The sequence below is a fragment of the Lissotriton helveticus genome, chromosome 7, assembly GCF_964261635.1.
Source record: "Lissotriton helveticus chromosome 7, aLisHel1.1, whole genome shotgun sequence".
Classification (NCBI taxonomy): domain Eukaryota; kingdom Metazoa; phylum Chordata; class Amphibia; order Caudata; family Salamandridae; genus Lissotriton; species Lissotriton helveticus.
The window spans coordinates 840,075,974-840,093,991 of NC_136068.1; the positions used below are offsets into that span (position 1 = coordinate 840,075,974).

Below are 18,018 nucleotides of genomic sequence, written 5' to 3' on the forward strand. Positions count from 1 at the left end.
ATTGGACAAAGAGGGAGATAGAGAAATGATGAAAGATTGCTTGGAGGAGCAAATTCAATGAAAATATTCATCAAAGGGAGTAGGAAAGAATGTAGGAATAATTGAGAACTTGAATGAATGAGGAAAGGAAGGAAATAACGGCAAATTTCTTTATAAGTACTGGAAAAACACCATCCTTCTGATTGTGTATGGAGCAAGACAGAACAAACACTGATAACCACTGATGTTTACAATGTTTAAAAAGATTGGAAAACACTGAAAACAAAAATACCGTAATTCCCAACAATTAGAAACTGAAAACGGGAAAGCCTAAGCATATGGTAACTCTTTTTGGATTTTAATGCCTGTATGAAGGAAGTTGGCCTTCGACGTTGTACCACTGTACAGTCATGTAACTTTTTGGTGACTTGCAATGTTCTCATACTGTATAGTTGAGGGGGGTACATTGTCCCATGTATATTTTGGATTTCGCCCCTTTCACTAAAAGCGAGATTTGCGCAAGATATAGAATGAGCCACAATGATTGTAATTGCAAATTATGACCGCATCTGTTTCACAACTCTTTGATTCAGTCTATGCAGAAGTGTGACTAAAAGTTCACTGCAAAATTATTAAAGCATACTTCTGAACCTCATGCACAACATCTTACTCACATATTAAAACCATAGGCTGATACTTCTTCTTCCAAAAGCGTCTTCTAAAAATATAGACATTTTTTAGAGGTTATTTTATTGTGGATTTGTACAGCTCCTTAGCTGTACAAATCTACAATACAATGACCTCTAAAACATGTCTACACTTTTAGGAGTAAGAGCAGAGAACAACTGGATCCTTCAGTGGACAAATGCAATATCAGTTATATTAGTTATTTATTTCCCTTCCATTCCCTCATCTGTGGTCAGAGAAAGGAAACTCCTATCAGTTGGTAAGTGTTTGTTTGTACCAGAGTTGTATTTAAGACAGGGATGTTCCCATGTTTTGTCTTGACAACACCATTTAAAGTAAAGCTTATGACTAGCTTCAGCCAGTACCTAGTACAGACAAATACTTTGCTTAAACCATACAATATCATACTTTTCATATTTATTTTAGAATCAGATAGCACTTGGAACTGCTTTCTTGTCAACCAAAGAGCCCATTGCATTGTGGTTTCAAGATCTGAGTCTGATCGTATTGCGTTGTCTAGATCCAGACTTATTGCTTTCTTAAGTACTTATTTGCAGTGGTACAGTTGTTTATAGATGCTGTCATCTTATTGCTCTGTTAGCCATTGTATTGCATTGATATTTTATTTGGGATGTCAGAGCTACTTCAAACTGAGTGAACATAATATTTGAGTGCTTAGCTTAATGAGGACGAATACAACAATGTTGCTTCATTAGTATGGAATTAAAATCATATGTACTAAATCTTAACTTTTGTGCAGGTAACCAAGCAGGATACTAAAGTAGAACTGGAAACTTATAAACAGTCTCGCCAAGGTCTAGATGAAATGTACAATGACATTTGGAAACAGTTTAAAGAAGAAAGAAGAATTCGATTGGTATGAATGATCCATTCCATGTTAACTGGCATCACACAGCGTTTCTTTTTTTCATGTGATATAATTTAGAAACTGTCTTTAACAAGAACTCATTTGCATAATAAGTAGCCAATCGCTTGATGGTCATCCTTTTTTTTTTTAACAACAAATGTTATTGATTTTCTGTAGTACCAAATGGGCAGAGCCCGGCAAGCATCGTACATGTGATTGACAGATTGTAATGACTTTAGGTACTGAAAAGTTTCCACCCAAGAGGTCTGCGGAACATCCGACCACCCCCCACCCTCCTCCCCCACCACACACCATACATACTGTAGAAATCAAGATATAAACACAGCAAATGATTTTCCATCCACATCTGTATTGCTCTATTGCATTAAACTGGCGAGTCATTTACTACCCCATTCAAGAGGGTCCTGGTTCACTGGCTGCGTTATTGATGGTCATCTTTGATAAACAGGTTATGATGTGATATTGGGAGTACACTCTAGATTTCATTCTGTTAATCCAGGTCCAATCTAGGCAACAGCTTGCTTTTGTGATATAAGGAAGCACCATACTTCTGTGCTACTCACTCCCTGCTGAAATTGGCAACTGTCTTTCTTCTAACAAGTCACTCTTCACATCTGAAAAGTAACCTACAGCGTGGATGTGTATGAAAAACTGCAGGGGCTGTATCAACACCAAGCACAGCTGTAGAATGGACCGGTGTGCCTTTTATGATGGAGATCCTACAGCCTGTAGCATTTGGCCCCTGTAATCCCAATTTATGAAATGGATAAGTCTAAAACATTAAGAGGGCTGGTTCACCAGAATCAGATCAGTGATGTTCTGGAGTTTGCTTTGAACATTTCCATACCATAACATTCTCTGGATTGTCAGTATAATAATGTATGATATATATTTGATATATTCCTGAAAATGAAAAATCACAGCTTTCTTCAGGATCATTAATCCTATCCTCTTCAGCATTGGATCTTTCATAGATTCACATGCTTGAATAATTCTCGTAATTAGGCTGTGAATACCCCCTAAATTTAAACAGTGGTTAACAGTGTTAAAACGGCTATAGATCCAATAACAGTCTCTGTTTATTAGCCCACCCACCTCATTTGATAAAACCAAACTTCATTCAGTGGGATGGAAGTGCTGAACTCCTACTCGAGGGCCAGCCACCACCGCTTAGATTTCTACTGTACATACTGTGTGCTCGAGTCCCTGATCTGCTCTGTCTTGACATATTTTCTACATTTGACAGGATTCTGGCCTTTTGTACAACTTGCATGGACTCCTGCCAGATCCTGCTTCAGTTACTTGTTTCAGAGATTATTTGACTTTTTTTCTGGCGCAAGGGAAAGGTCCAACCATCATCTTGGCAAAACAGGTGAAGAAATTTCTCTTCAGTATTTGCTCCTCTTGGGGGTAACAGAAGATTTGTAGTGATGACCCTCATGAGAAATGCATATAGTGCTTTTAGTCTAAGTATTTTTTTAATTGGTTTTTATTGACTTTTCTCCAAACCAGTACAGAAATTAAAAAAAAGATCAAGCCAGGGTTGTGTAAAAAATAGTCCCCAGAGCACAGACCCTAGGTCGGCTTCCCTTGTGCCCTCCTTATCATAAGAAACCTGCATTCCAAAGTATTTCAGCTGTGTTGACACCCATTGGATACGGAAATCTATCACAAAATGGGGCATGTCTGCCCAACCCTGTAACAGTAGAAAGCATATATCTTCTCCCAGTTGGTCAGAAACCCCGAAGCTTCACCCAAATCCTCCAGCACAGACATGCACCACTGTATTCCCATGTCAGGGCGTTGGAGGTAGACCAACATGTCATCAGCAGACACCTCATGTGCTGCAGTATCTCCAATGCGGTACAAAAGGGGGTGGTGATGGACGGAGCATCTGAACCAATCAAACACTCACACCCAGTCAACAGATATGGGTTTAATCCATCACCGTTCTTTAGCCCACTCTGCCACCCCAGTTCAGACATGGCCATATGCAAATCAGTCTGACCCTGTGCCTCATGGGAACAGTCCAGCCCTAACTGCCAAGCCATGCCTTCCCTGGACCGGAAACAAGCTTCCTAGGACCGGTTTCTGGCATTCCAGCCGTCTTCAGCCAGGCTTGCTTGAATCCAGTTGCAAAGTGAGCAAGGGACTCACGTCTGCGCATACCCTGCCAACTTATGGCGACAAAGCGGTACAAAAGGGGGTGGTGATGGACGGAGCATCTGAACCAATCAAACACTCACACCCAGTCAAACAGATCTGGGTTTAATCCATCACCGTTCTTTAGCCCAATCTGCTACCCCAGTTCAGACATGGCCATGTGCAAATCAGTCTGACCCTGTGCCTCATGGGAACAGTCCAGCCCGAACTGCCAAGCCATGCCTTCCCTGGACTGGAAACAAGCTTCCTAGGACCAGTTTCTGGCATTCCAGCCGTCCTCAGCCAGGTTTGCTTGAATCCAGTGGCAAAGTGAGCAAGGGACTCACGCCTGAGCATACCCAGCCAACTTATGGCGACAAAGCGGTACAAAAGGGGGTGGTGGTGGACGGAGCATCTGAACCAATCAAACACTCACACCCAGTCAACAGATCTGAGTTTAATCCAGCCCCGTTCTTTAGCCCACTCTGCCACCTCAGTTCAGACATGGCCATATGCAAATCAGTCTGACCCTGTGCCTCATAGGAACAGTCCAGCCCGAACTGCCAAGCCATGCCTTCTCTGGACCGGAAACCAGCTTCCTAGGACCGGTTTCTGGCATTCCAGCCGTCTTCAGCCAGGCTTGCTTGAATCCAGTGGTAAAGTGAGCAAGGGACTCACGCCTGAGCATACCCTGCCAACTTATGGCGACAAAGCGGTACAAAAGGGGGTGATGATGGACGGAGCATCTGAACCAATCAAACACTCACACCCAGTCAACAGATATGGGTTTAATCCATCACCGTTCTTTAGCCCACTCTGCCACCCCTGTTCAGACATGGCCATGTGCAAATCAGTCTGACCCTGTGCCTCATGGGAACAGTCCAGCCCGAACTGCCAAGCCATGCCTTCCCTGGTCCGGAAACAAGCTTCCTAGGGCCGGTTTCTGGCATTCCAGCCGTCTTCAGCCAGGCTTGCTCGAATCCAGTGTCAAAGTGAGCAAGGGACTCACGTCTGAGCATACCCTACCAACTTATGGCGACAAAGGGGTACAAAAGGGGGTGGTGATGGACGGAGCATCTGAACCAATCAAACACTCACACCCAGTCAACAGATCTGAGGTTAATCCAGCCCCGTTCTTTAGCCCACTCTGCCACCCCAGTTCAGACATGGCCATATGCAAATCAGTCTGACCCTGTGCCTCATGGGAACAGTCCAGCCCGAACTGCCAAGCCATGCCTTCCCTGGACCGGAAACAAGCTTCCTAGGACCGGTTTCTGGCATTCCAGCCGTCTTCAGGCAGGCTTGCTTGAATCCAGTGGCAAAGTGAGCAAGGGACTCACGTCTGAGCATACCCTGCCAACTTATGGCGACAAAGCGGTACAAAAGGGGATGGTGATGGACGGAGCATCTGAACCAATCAAACACTCACACCCAGTCAACAGATCTGGGTTTAATCCATCACCGTTCTTTAGCCCACTCTGCCACCCCAGTTCAGACATGGCCATGTGCAAATCAGTCTGACCCTGTGCCTCATGGGAACAGTCCAGCCCGAACTGCCAAGCCATGCCTTCCCTGGACCGGAAACAAGCTTCCTAGGACCGGTTTCTGGCATTCCAGCCGTCTTCAGGCAGGCTTGCTTGAATCCAGTGGCAAAGTGAGCAAGGGACTCACGTCTGAGCATACCCTGCCAACTTATGGCGACAAAGCGGTTCAAAAGGGGGTGGTGATGGACGGAGCATCTGAACCAATCAAACACTCACACGCAGTCAAGAGATCTGGGTTTAATCCATCACCGTTCTTTAGCCCACTCTGCCACCCCAGTTCAGACATGGCCATGTGCAAATCAGTCTGACCCTGTGCCTCATGGGAACAATCCAGCCCGAACTGCCAAGCCATGCCTTCCCTGGACCGGAAACAAGCTTCCTAGGACCGGTTTCTGGCATTCCAGTATCCCCGATGGCACACCCTCCCTTCTCATAATGCTGGCAAAGGGTTCTGGTGCCAATGCAAAAAGCATTGAGCACAAAGGACACCCCTGCTGCGTGCTCCGGTACACCCAAAGGAAAACACCAAGATGCTACCTCCCACCCTGACTCGAGCCCTCGTGTCCACATATAGGAGGGCGACCCATCTGTACCCTCAGGAGCCCAGATTCATTCAGTTCCTCATTTCCTGAAAATATGACCAGTTCAGCGTGTCGAAAGCCTTCCTTATGTCTATCAAGAGTGCCAGGTCCATATGGGTGTGCTCCTCCGGCTTCTCTCCCATGAGGTGGAACAGTCTACAGGTATTGAGCGAGTTATTCCATTGCAGGATAAAGCCGCTCTGATCGCTGTGCATGGATGCAGGCAGATGATCGTGCAACAGGCTCACCAGTATTTTACAAATATTTTATAATCGATGTTTAGCATCGATAACTGCCTATATGCCAATACTTCATCATGATCTCCCCCCGGTATTAGACCCTCCTGAGACGTAGCCAGTAGGCACCACCCTCCTCCAAAGCAGGTCATCCGCTGAGCGTGGGGTAATCACCAGCAGAGTTAAGCCAGTCTCTTTCTCCCTGTCTGAATCCGTGCCATGGGAGTTTGACGTGGAGGAGCCCTTATCAGTGTTAGTGTCTCCAAACTCCCATTTATAGGCAGCACTTCGGAGCTCCCATGCGCACTAATTGACCCGTCGCTGCTCACCCTGCTCGTTCAGCTGTTTCGTTGGGACATGCAGTGTCCCACCGAACTGAGCCCGACCCAACTGCTTAGTACGTTCACTACTGCTTATGTACAGGTGCCTCTAGCTCACTTTTTCTTCCTTTCAATGAGCCTAGCGGTAATTGTTTTTAGCGCTCCTTAATTGTCTTCTCCCCGTCATTGTGGGCTCGAATTTTAAAACCTTTTCCCTTCCCTACTTTACCTGTCTGTCTTGGTCCCCTAACCTGTGCGTATATAATGGAATACATGTATCCTTCTATCCCCAGCACTGCATATCAAATATTACGTAACCTGGTCCTGATGATGGCCTAATACATCTACAGGCCGAAACGCCGTCGACTTCCACAGCGGAACTCTTGGCGCCTCCACCAAACGAATACCCTATCTAATCTGTATAACTTGGTAACAATAACTGTTTGAGTATTTCAAATGTAAAGAAACTGTTTTAACTTCACCTGTCTGGTGCGCCCACCACAATCGCTGTCTATACCACATCACGTGTCACTTGCGCCGTCACTAAAACTTCACGAGCACTTGTGCACAGTATCTTTATGGTTACATGTCATTTAATGTAACGCAGTGCTAGCGCCTCATGTGCTTGTACATATGAAGTTCAATATGTCCAACATGTTATTTGATTGAAATACAATTTACCTTCGTAAGAAAAATATCTCCCTGGCTTTCTGCTCCTTTGGATTTAATCCATTGCAATTAATTGTGCCACATGTACCTGTTCGTTAAATAATACCCGTGTTTGAGACACTGTTGTTTGTTACTAACTACTGCCCCAATCTCCCTGTGGTTTATGGGCTACCTCCTGTAGTCTGATACTGCTCAAGGCTGCAAAGACGTTGTCAGTCTTCAGATCCTATTGCAGCGACTGGAGGCCATTGGCTTCAGCGGCCCGGCCCTGGGCTGGTTTACCTCCTTTTTATCTGAGAGGTACTTCCAAGTACCTGTTCCCCCCCTTACTGCTCTCAGGTGCATACAGTACACCAGGGCTCCCTCAGGGCTCTGCCTTGAGCCCTACCTTATTTAACATCTACATCCAAACCCTGGCAGAAGTTCCCAGGAATAGAGGATTAACTGTGGTATCCTATACGGATGACACACAGTTGGTGATGGCACTATCTGATGACTCGGTGCAAGATGTGCTTAAATTCAATGATGATTTAACTGCCATCGCTAACTGGATGACCGCCAACTGTCTCCAACTTAACCCCGGCAAATCTGAGATCCTACTGGTGGGTAAAGATGCGCATTTGTGGAGTGAGCTGTGGTGGCCTTCCACTCTGGGCATCTCGCCTGTCCCGAAGCAGGCTGTTAAAAATCTTGGAGTATTGGTAGACACTGCCCTAACCTTTCAGGCTCAAACAAAAGCGATAGCCGAGGTCTGTTTTGGCCTCCTACATGGTCTTAAACCCGTGCTGGGATTCTTTGATCCTAATTTCTGACAGGTGATCATTCAGGCCACCATTCTATCCAGGTTGGACTACGCTAGCTTCTTCTATCTTAGGGCAGAGCAGAGGTACTCCGCCTACAAAGGGCACAAAGTGCTGCGGTCCGGTTGCTCCTGGGCTTGGCAAGAACTTGCTCCACCTCTTAGTCCATTCGCAGACTACACTGGCTCATGGTGGAGAAATGCATCCAGTTTAAAATTCATCTCGTACAGAATTATGAACGCTCAATCTCCTGTTATTCTAGCCAATCTTCTTGCACCATATATGCCTACCCGCCATTTACGTTCTATGGATCAGTACCTGGCAGTAGTTCCCCGTTTCAAAAGAGCACGAGCAGGAGGGTTCTCCTTCCGCGTTATTGCCCTTAAACTGTAGAACTCCCTTCCTGTGAGCATCAGATGCAATCAAAGCCATGGTTCTTTAGGCAAAGCCATAAAAACCTACCTTTTCTCCAGATAATTTGTCTGTGTATGTGTCATCTGGCCTGTCGCCTGCCTTTGACAGTTGTTCTAGCGCTGGGATGCCCCTTTGCTAGGGCAGCTGCGCACTTTATAAAAATTATAACATAACATAACAAGGGCCACCAGGCTGCCTCACGGCTCCTGCGCCTCTGTTAGGCCATGCACTCGGCAGCTTCAGAATCAACGTCTCTTCCTCTGGGGCCACAGAGGCCTAGTCCAGAGAGCTTCATCTACGCCTGCCCCGTGAGTCTCTAGCCATTCCCATGCAGCCGCTGGAGTGTCAAAAAATAAAATGCATTGTCATCCACCAACAGTTTAAGCCAGGCTGGGAATGGGAGCATGTATGAGACATTCGCCTCAGAGTGCTCATTTCATGTAACTTCTGTGAAAGTGGTCCTGCGCGCTGTATTTCCATTGCATAGTCTTGGTAGATAGCCACCAGCAGATTGTCCACCTGAAACCTGGCACTTCATGAGAGCGCTGCAAAATGTGGTCCCGATCTTGATTATGCAGCAGTCATGCCACAACCGGACACAGTGGGCTCCCCGGAGGTAGAGTCCAGCCTGGTATGTGGTGCGCCCTCTCCAGGGTGAAGAATGTCGACAACCCCTGTGAAGCTACTGTAGACACAACCGATGAAATTGGGTCATATCTTGTCCCTTCACTTTTTCTGGGAGTCCTCCTATGCTAATGTGGTTCCGCCTGCTGCGGCCCTCGTCATCTTCTGCTCGTTGCTCATGAGTATCCACCCTTCTGGTAAGGTCTCTGACCGGCGCCTCCAGAGCATCCAAGCAGAGGAGCACTGCTGTTACCACCATTTCGGTTTCCCTCCCCCTGGCGATCAGCTTACGATGGGCATTGCGCAAGATCCCCTGGTCTACTATGAGCGTCTCAATCTTTTGTTCCAGGTAGTTTCTATGGTTATTGATGACTTCAGGATCTGCGCCAACGTAGTGCCTGTCAGCGCCCCCGCAGCTGAATCCCCAGCGCTGGCTGCTACAATGGGCCCTCCTGCAGCGCCATGGACCCTGAGCCAGGTAGAGTGCCCTTCGTGGACTTGCACAATGGTCTCGTGCACACCATCTCTGTGACTACTGTGCACAGGATTGGGCTTTTCCACCAGGAGAAAATGGAACTTCTAGCTCAGGACACCGCTGTCTCAGGGGCGGCAGGGGACGTCTGCTTCCGCCCCAGTTGGGCCCAGGCCCCAGAGTCAGCCCACGCTAACCAGCCTCCAGGGGTCGATACCGTGCCCAGTCCAGGCAGGTATGGTCCCAGTCTGCTCCACACCCCAGACCTCTGGGTCTCGAAGCCCAGCAGCTCCCCCAGAGGGCACACCAACTTCTGCCCTCAAGCTCAACAAGGTCCGTGGGTGCCCCCTCACCTCAGGAACACCTGCACCACCTGGCCCCGAACAGCAGGCAGCCAAGGAGGGCTTCACAATCATTGTAGGTGGATCAGGCCTCTGCGTCCAGCCGCCAGGTCCCCAGCAGTCCACTCTGCCAACACGTCATTCTGGGGTATCAGGGCCCCTCCACAATGCAGATACTGCCTTCTCAGGGGGTCCAGCAAAAAAAATCCCAGAGCATTAAGGCATGGCTCCTCGCTCCTGCAGAGGAACCTCTGCCGTCTCCCCCCTCCAAGTCGGGGCCCGTGGCAGGCCGTTTCTTTCTCTATCGGGAGACCCCAGGGGGCCACTGCCTCCAATCCAGGCCTGCTGCCAGCCAGAATCCATAGGCCACCGCAGGCGGAGTGCTGCAGGCCGCAATCGGCGTCCCCCACTCCCTGGAGAGACTCCACTGAAATCTCCCTGGCTCTGGTGGCAGCTGGGTCCCCTTCTCTTAGCGCTCCCGTTGAAGAACCGGGCCTTATGGGCCTGGCGGCGCAGGGCACGCCTTAATCTCCGAGTTCACCTGCCTTGTCGGACAGAGACACGAGACACTCTGTCGGGCGTAGAAAATCAGGTTTATTAACTGCAGCTAAGCACAGTTGTCCCAGAAGTACAGAGTAGGTTCTCAGGAGACTGCCACTTCAATTCCGTGGCGTACAATCTTTTATAAGACACATATTTGCGACATGTATTCTCAGTACATACAAAGCTAACCAATAGGAGAAGTTGGAAAACAAACTATCGAATGTCCCAAATACGCCCTTCTTTCAGACTCTGTGTGTTACCCCTCCCCACAAGTTAATCAATGCTAGTGCCGTAATCTAATTCGCAGGTGGCAGGACGTATTTGTGTGCCTCAAAGGATTGTTGTGTAACGAGAGAATACAAGAAGAGAATAGCGAAGGCCAGTCGGATAAGATAAAGTAAGGAAAATAGGAGAGCCAAATAGTCAGTCGAGACCGGCATCAATCAGCCCAGACATGGATTAGTAGACTCGGCCAGACCCTGACATCTGTTTCGTAAACAAGGGCAGGGGGTTACTTTTTAACAGAAAAGAGACACGCAGCAGCTGGAAAAGGCAAAAACACTCCGTTCGCTGTGTCGCCTGAGTGAAGGCAGCACAAAATGGCGGCAGGCCACAAAATGGCGGCCGAATACGAGACGAAGTCGGAAATCGAAGAACCTCAGACCCTCCTTTTGCCATTACTCAGGCAAAACACAAAAGACTCAAGTTAATCTGAATCGATGTCAATGGCCATGAGGTCATCGAGCTGTTGCTGCACCATCATCTTAAGGTGCTCTGTCCTCTGCGACACAGGTCTTGGGACGCACATGGTGGTACAAACACCACAGATGGTGGGACCACATTGTACACACAGACAACAAAAGAAAATGATGGCTAGAACCATTCCAAGGAACGTTAACACTTTCCATCCCCATGTGGACAGTAGTCCCCAAAACCATCCCATCATCGACCAATCTCCTGCATCCTGATGAATTGACTCGGAAATTATGTGCAATTTAGAGATGGCTTGGTATACTGTAGGGGCATTATCAGGAATATAAATGCAGCAACTAGACCCGATCAATTTACAGACTCCTCCGCTGTCTGCTAAAATAATGTCTAGAACCATCCGGTTCTGCAAATTCATAAGGCGGTCCACCTGAAGTTCAGCTGTTAAATTACTCAAGGCTCCAGAAGTCACATTTATGGTAGCCTCAACAACACGAACTAGTTGTCTAATATTCTGCTATTGACTATTGGGCCCCAGAAAGGAAGGAGTCCTTTGAAAAAGTCCCCTCCCTCTTGTCCTGCGGTGTCTTTAGTATCAAGAACCCCTCTGCCATATCTATTTCTATGATAACCTGAGGGAGCAGTGTATGTTGGAGAGAGAAGAAAAGCCACATAACATGGTCCTGAAAAATTGGTGGGGAGCCATGTGTAGGCCTTGAGATGGTACTAATGGTGAAGGAATCTGTGATGAATAGATGTATGTACGGGAACAGACACTCTTTTCCTGTTGGTTTTTAATATTTCTACCATTGATCTGCAAACACAAATTTCCTCGATGAGGTACGGTCCAAATTGGTGGTGATACTCCTTGTTTAGCCTTATCTTTGAGGCTAGTAACATAACGAGTCACATTCCAGCCATCATATGCTCGTTTCTCATCGACGGGAATCTTACCACTTACGGAGACCCTAGCCATAGCCACTATTCCCTTTATCACAGAACTATTACTAAAATCTGTTCCACCAGCATATGGACCAGCAGGAGGATGTCGAAGTTGATTCTGGTATGCATTAGAAAACATAGCCATATAGGCCCAGGCAGAACCTTCATAAGAGAATGGAAGGACTAGATATGGCATCCCTTTCTCTGTGTTATGGGGCATGAGTCCACAAAACCAACAGTCAGTTGTATTGACTGCTAGTTGATGCTGATGCAACAGCTGAATAAATGAATTGTTAAAATATTCTGTTCTCCTGGTTTGTTCGTGTTCTGGCAGTGTATGAAACTGATGCGGAAAGACAGTAGTGGAAGAAGACAAAGTAACAGAAGTAGGAACAGGTGCTTGCTGCATAGTATGAACAACCCAACCCACACAAGCCAATAAAATACATATACATATTAAAGTACACAAAATGATGCCACATGGACTAAACAACAATTTCTTACATTTACTGTTCATTTTTTTGATTTGTATAATTCTTTCCAAATTCAATATCCATTCTCTAAAGCGTTGCTCACGGTAATCTTCCTAGATCACTTAGTTGTGGTTATTAGGCGTCCTATGACACTGCATGTCCTGCAGACCTATGTCACTACTCAGGTCACAGCCTAAGACTCCTACTGTGACCCTGCAACTTGATGGATAGTAAAAAAGAATCTCTCTTAAAAAATACAACCAAAAAAAAGTTCAATTGTTTTTTGTCAATCTCGGTCTCAGATTGTACTGAGTCTTATCAGGTACTGTTTGTTCTCGAAACAAAATCTCTGGATTTGTTGTGTTCAACCGCAGATGTGGTGGTACAGCTTCTTGCAACACGTCGTCGTCTTCTTTCTCAAATTTTGTCCAATCCAGAGGTGCACTACTGAAAGGTACAAACCGAGGGACCCTTTCGCCTTCACTATCACCTATACCCTTGTGAACCCACTGATCAAAAGGCAAAGGCAAAGGTACCCTTTTGCATTGCACGCCATGGATCCAAATCTTCTTCCCGACGACTTTCACTGCTGTACGTGTCACCAGAATGACTTGTCGAGGCGGCCCCCAACGAGGTTCCAAATTCTTCTTCCGCTGAAAATTCTTCAGACAGACCCAGACTCCAGGTTGGATGGAGTGCCCTGGGTCGGTGGAAGCCTCTGGTAAAGCGTTTTGTACCTGCTGATGAAGAACACGCAATTTAGTGGTGAGGTCATGCAAGTAGTCAGTTAACATAGGATACGGAATATCAGAGTACCTTTTAGGACGTGGGACTCCCCAGACGTTAGCTGGGCGTCCAAAAACAACCTCGTATGGGCTGAGTCCCAGGCAAGAATGTACAGTTGTTCTCGTAGATAGGATTACCAAAGGTAAAGCATCGGGCCAAGGAAGACCCGTGCTGGCCTGAATCTTTGCCAGTTTGAGCTTGAGAGTGCCATTATAGCATTCTACCAAACCCGCTGACTGAGGGTGGTTTGCCGCATGGAATTTCTGCTTGATACCAAGGCCTGCACACACCTTCTGCATAATCTGGTCTACAAATTCACTTCCGTTGTCACTCCAGACAACTCGCGGCAAACCAAACCTCGGGAATAATTCCTTCAAGAGGACTTTGGCAGTGGACAAAGCAGTATTATCCTTTAGGGGGTAGGCCACTATCCATCTGGAAAAGGCACACACCACCACCAGAACATACTTTAAATTATTGCAACGTTCCATATGAATGTAATCAACTTGCAATACCTCAAAAGGATACGTAGGGGGGAGCAAAATGACCTGCCGGAGTTGGGGTTCCCTTTGCTGGATTATGCATCAAGCAAACGATACAATGTTTCACCACATTTTCCGCACATTTAGGGATTCCTTCATTTTGCCATACTGGAGCCAAAAGTTTGCATATCCCTTTCGCACTGATGTGAGCTGGACCATGCGCCATAGTAACCACAGGCAATACATAGGCGTCTGGTAACAGCCAACGTTTGTGTTCTGACAATTCCGTCCAACACCCTGTCGCGTCCAACATTCCCGTACTTTCTCTCCACTTACTCAATTCCTTTTCTGTAGCCTCTCCTTGAATCATTCTCACACTTTCTATTGTGTCCTCACACATTCCTGCTTCTCTGACCCAGCTTGCAGGGCCTGCAACATACATGCGACTTGTAGCATCTCTCGCTGTTTCTTTCGCTACCTCGTCTGCAAAAGCATTCCCGCGACCCACATCATCAGTAATCCTTTTATGTGCACTACACTTCACAATTGCTATCTGGGTAGGCAAGTTAAGTGATTCCAAAAGATCATTCACTAACTTACCATGCTGTATTTTAGTCCCGTGTAATGTAAAGAATCCTCTTTCTTTCCAAAAACGGCCAAAACTATGGGCCACCCCGAATGCATATTGGCTGTCGGTGAACACATTCACTCTTTTTCCTTCAGCCAATACACAAGCTCTGGTCAAGGCTATCAATTCAGCTGCTTGGGCTGAATTCTGCCTGATACGTGCTGTCTCAACAACCGTATGTAAAGTAGTAACAGCATAGGCTGCAGTCGTTTCACCATTAGGGAGCTTAAAACAAGACCCGTCCACCCATAAGATCCCATCCGAGTCCACGAGTGGTGTATCTTTTAAATCTATTCTGCCTTTTGTTTCCTCCTGTTTACGGAGAAAACAATCATGCTGTTCTTGGGTATCTTTCTCTTCTGTAATGGGTAACAGTGTTGCTGGATTCAAAGTATTACATCGCTTGATGTGTATATGACTAGCCAAAAGCGTCAGCTCATACCCAGACAAACGGGCACTCGTGAGATGTGTTTTTGTTCTGTTCAAAAGAGTATCCACTGCATGTGGTACCATAACAACAAGGGTGTTATCCAGTACCAATCCAGCAGATTGACGAATGGAGATCGCTGCTGCTGCTGTAGCTCTAAGACAACTAGGCAATGCCTTGGCTACTGGATCCAATGTAGCCGAAAAATAGGCACATGGCCGCTGTTTATCCCCAAATTGTTGTGTTAAAACTGACAATGCACAACCTTCTCTTTCATGAACATAGAGTGTAAAAGGTTTACTGTAATCTGGAGTACCTAACACAGGGGCAGAACACAAGGCAGTATGTAAGTCAGAAAAGCTCTTCTGACATTCGTCAGTCCAGGGAAGAGGTTGGGGTATGTCTTTCAAAGTAAGTGCCAGCAGAGGTTTAGCCAACAAAGAAAAATTTGGAATCCACTGCCTACAATAGGAGGTAATGCCCAAAAAGGCACGCACCTCCCTTTGTGTGGATGGTACGGACATTTGTGCAATTGCTTTAATACGTTCTGGGGTCAATCGCCTTCCCTCCTTCAACAAGAGATGACCTAAATAGGTAACCTCTTGGCGACAATATTGTAATTTAGAGGGAGACACTTTATGATGTAGATCAGACAAATAGCGCAACAATGAGACAGTCACACTTTTGCAAACATCCTCCGAATCAGCAGCAATCAACAAATCATCCACATACTGAATAAGAGTGGCACCTGGGGGCAAAGTGAAAGCATCAAGCTGAGATTTCAAAGCCTGACTATAAATGGAGGGACTCTCACAATAGCCTTGGGGTGCACGTTTAAATCGAAAGCTTCGGCCCCCAAGAGAGAAACCAAAAAGATCTCTTCTCTCCTCAGCAATAGGAATACTGAAGAAAGCGTTCTTGAGCCGAAGCAGGTATCATTGTGAGCAAAGCAGTTATATCTGGGATAACAGGAAACTGGGGTATAACAATCTTGTTAACCTCCCGAAGATCAATTACAAATCGATAGACAGGAGGCTGAGAAGAATCAGTTTGTTTAAGAACAGGCAGAACAGGACTATTGGAAACATTTCATCTAGTTTCTTCCACCACACCCTTCTTAACTAAATCATGGATAATAGCCAACAGAGCTCTTTCACCATCGCTGGAAATTTTATACTGAGGAATGCGTGGTAACTTAACATTAGGCTTGACAGTAACCACGTAAGGTGGAATTTGAAGCAAACCAACATCATTCGGCCCTGTAGCTCAAAGCGTAGCCGGAAGGGAATGCAATTCGGGTGGAAAGTTGTCCTTAGACAAATACATAGGAGATATCAATTGCTCACCTAAAGTAAGATGTACACCAGAGGGAGAACAGTATAATGTTGCATGAAGACGTTTTAATAAGTCCAAACCCAACAAATTCTCACCGCAACCACTCGTTAAAATGAGCGGGGCCTCTAAATCATAAGGACCAATCGAAAGAGGCAAAGGGCAAGAAACCGGGTTATGAACTGGGGCGCCAGAGAAACCTACAGAAACGTTTGTTAAGCCAGACAAAGGTGCCCCAAGGAGTTTAGAGTGGATGATAGAACTTCTCATTGCACCAGTATCCAAAAGAAATGGCTCTGAAACACCCAATGCAACAACTTTAACATAAGGCCCATTCTGATCCACTGCAACAGATACGACTCCCTTGCTTTGTCCATGGCTGTCCTAGCTAGAATGAAAATCCTGATTCTCACCTTCAACACAATAGTCGTCATTGTAGTATTGTGCAGACTGAGTATTTTGTTGGTCAAAATAATTCATGGGAAACTGAGGGGGAAGGGAACGCTGTGTCTGTGACAACGCACCTCGCCCTCTACCCCTGGGTGCTGACTGAAAACTACCACGGCCTCGTGGCCCTGGCAATCCACCATTACGCTGCAATAAAACCAGACAGCTATTCTTAAAATGACCTTCCTCTTTACAATAGGCACATTGATTAGGACCGAGTAAAGGTCGCGGGACAAAAGGTTCAGGTTTCTGTAATAACCTCTGAAACTGGGGAGGCTGTTGAAATTGGCGCTGAGCAGAACGAGGGGGATATGCCTGTTGCAAAAGAACCTTCCTTTTCAATTCTTTAGTCTTTTTCTCGAGTTTATCCTTTTCCTCCTTATCCCTATTCTCGTAATACTGAGCAGTGGCTAGAATTTGGGTAGACGAAGAAACTGCCCACGAACTCTCTGAGTCTTTTAATTTACGCAACAATTCTGGAAGTAAATTAAATACGAATTTGTCCACAAATAATCGTTGTCCACCCTCAGTACTCATGTCTTGAACACTGTGGTCGATAAACGTTTCCTCAAAACGGGTAATGAAATCGGAGACACTCATCTTTCTTCTGTTTACACGCAGCTAATTTATCCCAGTTAACATGTAAGGCAGGCATCATCGTTTTCCTTAAGGTAATGATCCTACCTGGCAATTCTGTAATCAAAGCATCAGGTTTAGCACCACCTACTTGTGCTGCATCTGCGGCAGTTAAAGCAGCCCACGCACCACCTAAAACTTGATCATGGTCCTCCTTACGAATCCGAGCCCATAATGCTTGTGGGACTACATTTCCTATCAACATATCAATATCGGCCAAATTCATGACGCACGCATCAACAGTCTGGGACAGCTCTTTATAATACCCAGCAGGATTTTTACGAGGGTCAGGTAAAGACTGCTTAAGCGCCAAAACTTCAGATCGTTTCCAAGGGACATGTACCCATATACGCTGGAAATGAGCAGGGACAGCTGGAACAGCGCCTGCCTGTGGAACCGCATCTCTCTATATTGGAGGAACTTCTCTCATAGGATAATGTTTCACTTTTTGTATTACTGCAGGATCAGGTGCAAGAGAAGCCTGAGAAGAAAATATACACCTAAAGGCGGCAAGTGTCCTTACGGCGTTCTCAACCTCAGAACCCACAATAAGTCCCTTATCAAACGTAGCCTGTACATCTAACAGACCCTGGAGAGCTAGACCCAAGTCCATATCCTCCCAACCTTTAACAAGAGTATCACACATAACATTGAAAGCATATCTCTGTCTGGGCTCATCCCACTGGGAATGGTGCTCATGATATCGGGCACACTATACTGTGGACCACTTGTGATCCATTTACGGGCAAGATTATCCAACACAGTTCGCTCGTCAGTACCTGGAAGTTGACTACGGGATTGTCTTCGAGAAAGAGCAGGAGTCCAGTTAAAAGATCCAAAAAGGGGGGAGAAAAGGCCAGAGACAGTATCGACCAATCGTCTTCGAGCTGTAGGAGAATCGGACAGTAGAACGGGA

General features: G+C 46.3%; 1 protein-coding gene across 3 annotated transcripts in view; it reads left to right on the plus strand.

Annotated features, from left to right (window-relative positions):
- The window catches only part of RUFY1 (RUN and FYVE domain containing 1), a 594,809-nt gene that overhangs the window by 322,096 nt on the left and 254,695 nt on the right, over positions 1-18,018 (plus strand). For 2 of the 3 annotated variants that reach the window (XM_078653337.1, XM_078653338.1), the window contains exon 10: positions 1,427-1,543. In XM_078653337.1, the coding sequence (XP_078509463.1) occupies positions 1,427-1,543 (117 nt within the window). Of the gene's footprint in view, positions 1-1,426; positions 1,544-2,801; positions 2,928-18,018 lie in introns of all 3 variants that reach the window. The other variant, XM_078653336.1, reaches the window with a different exon arrangement.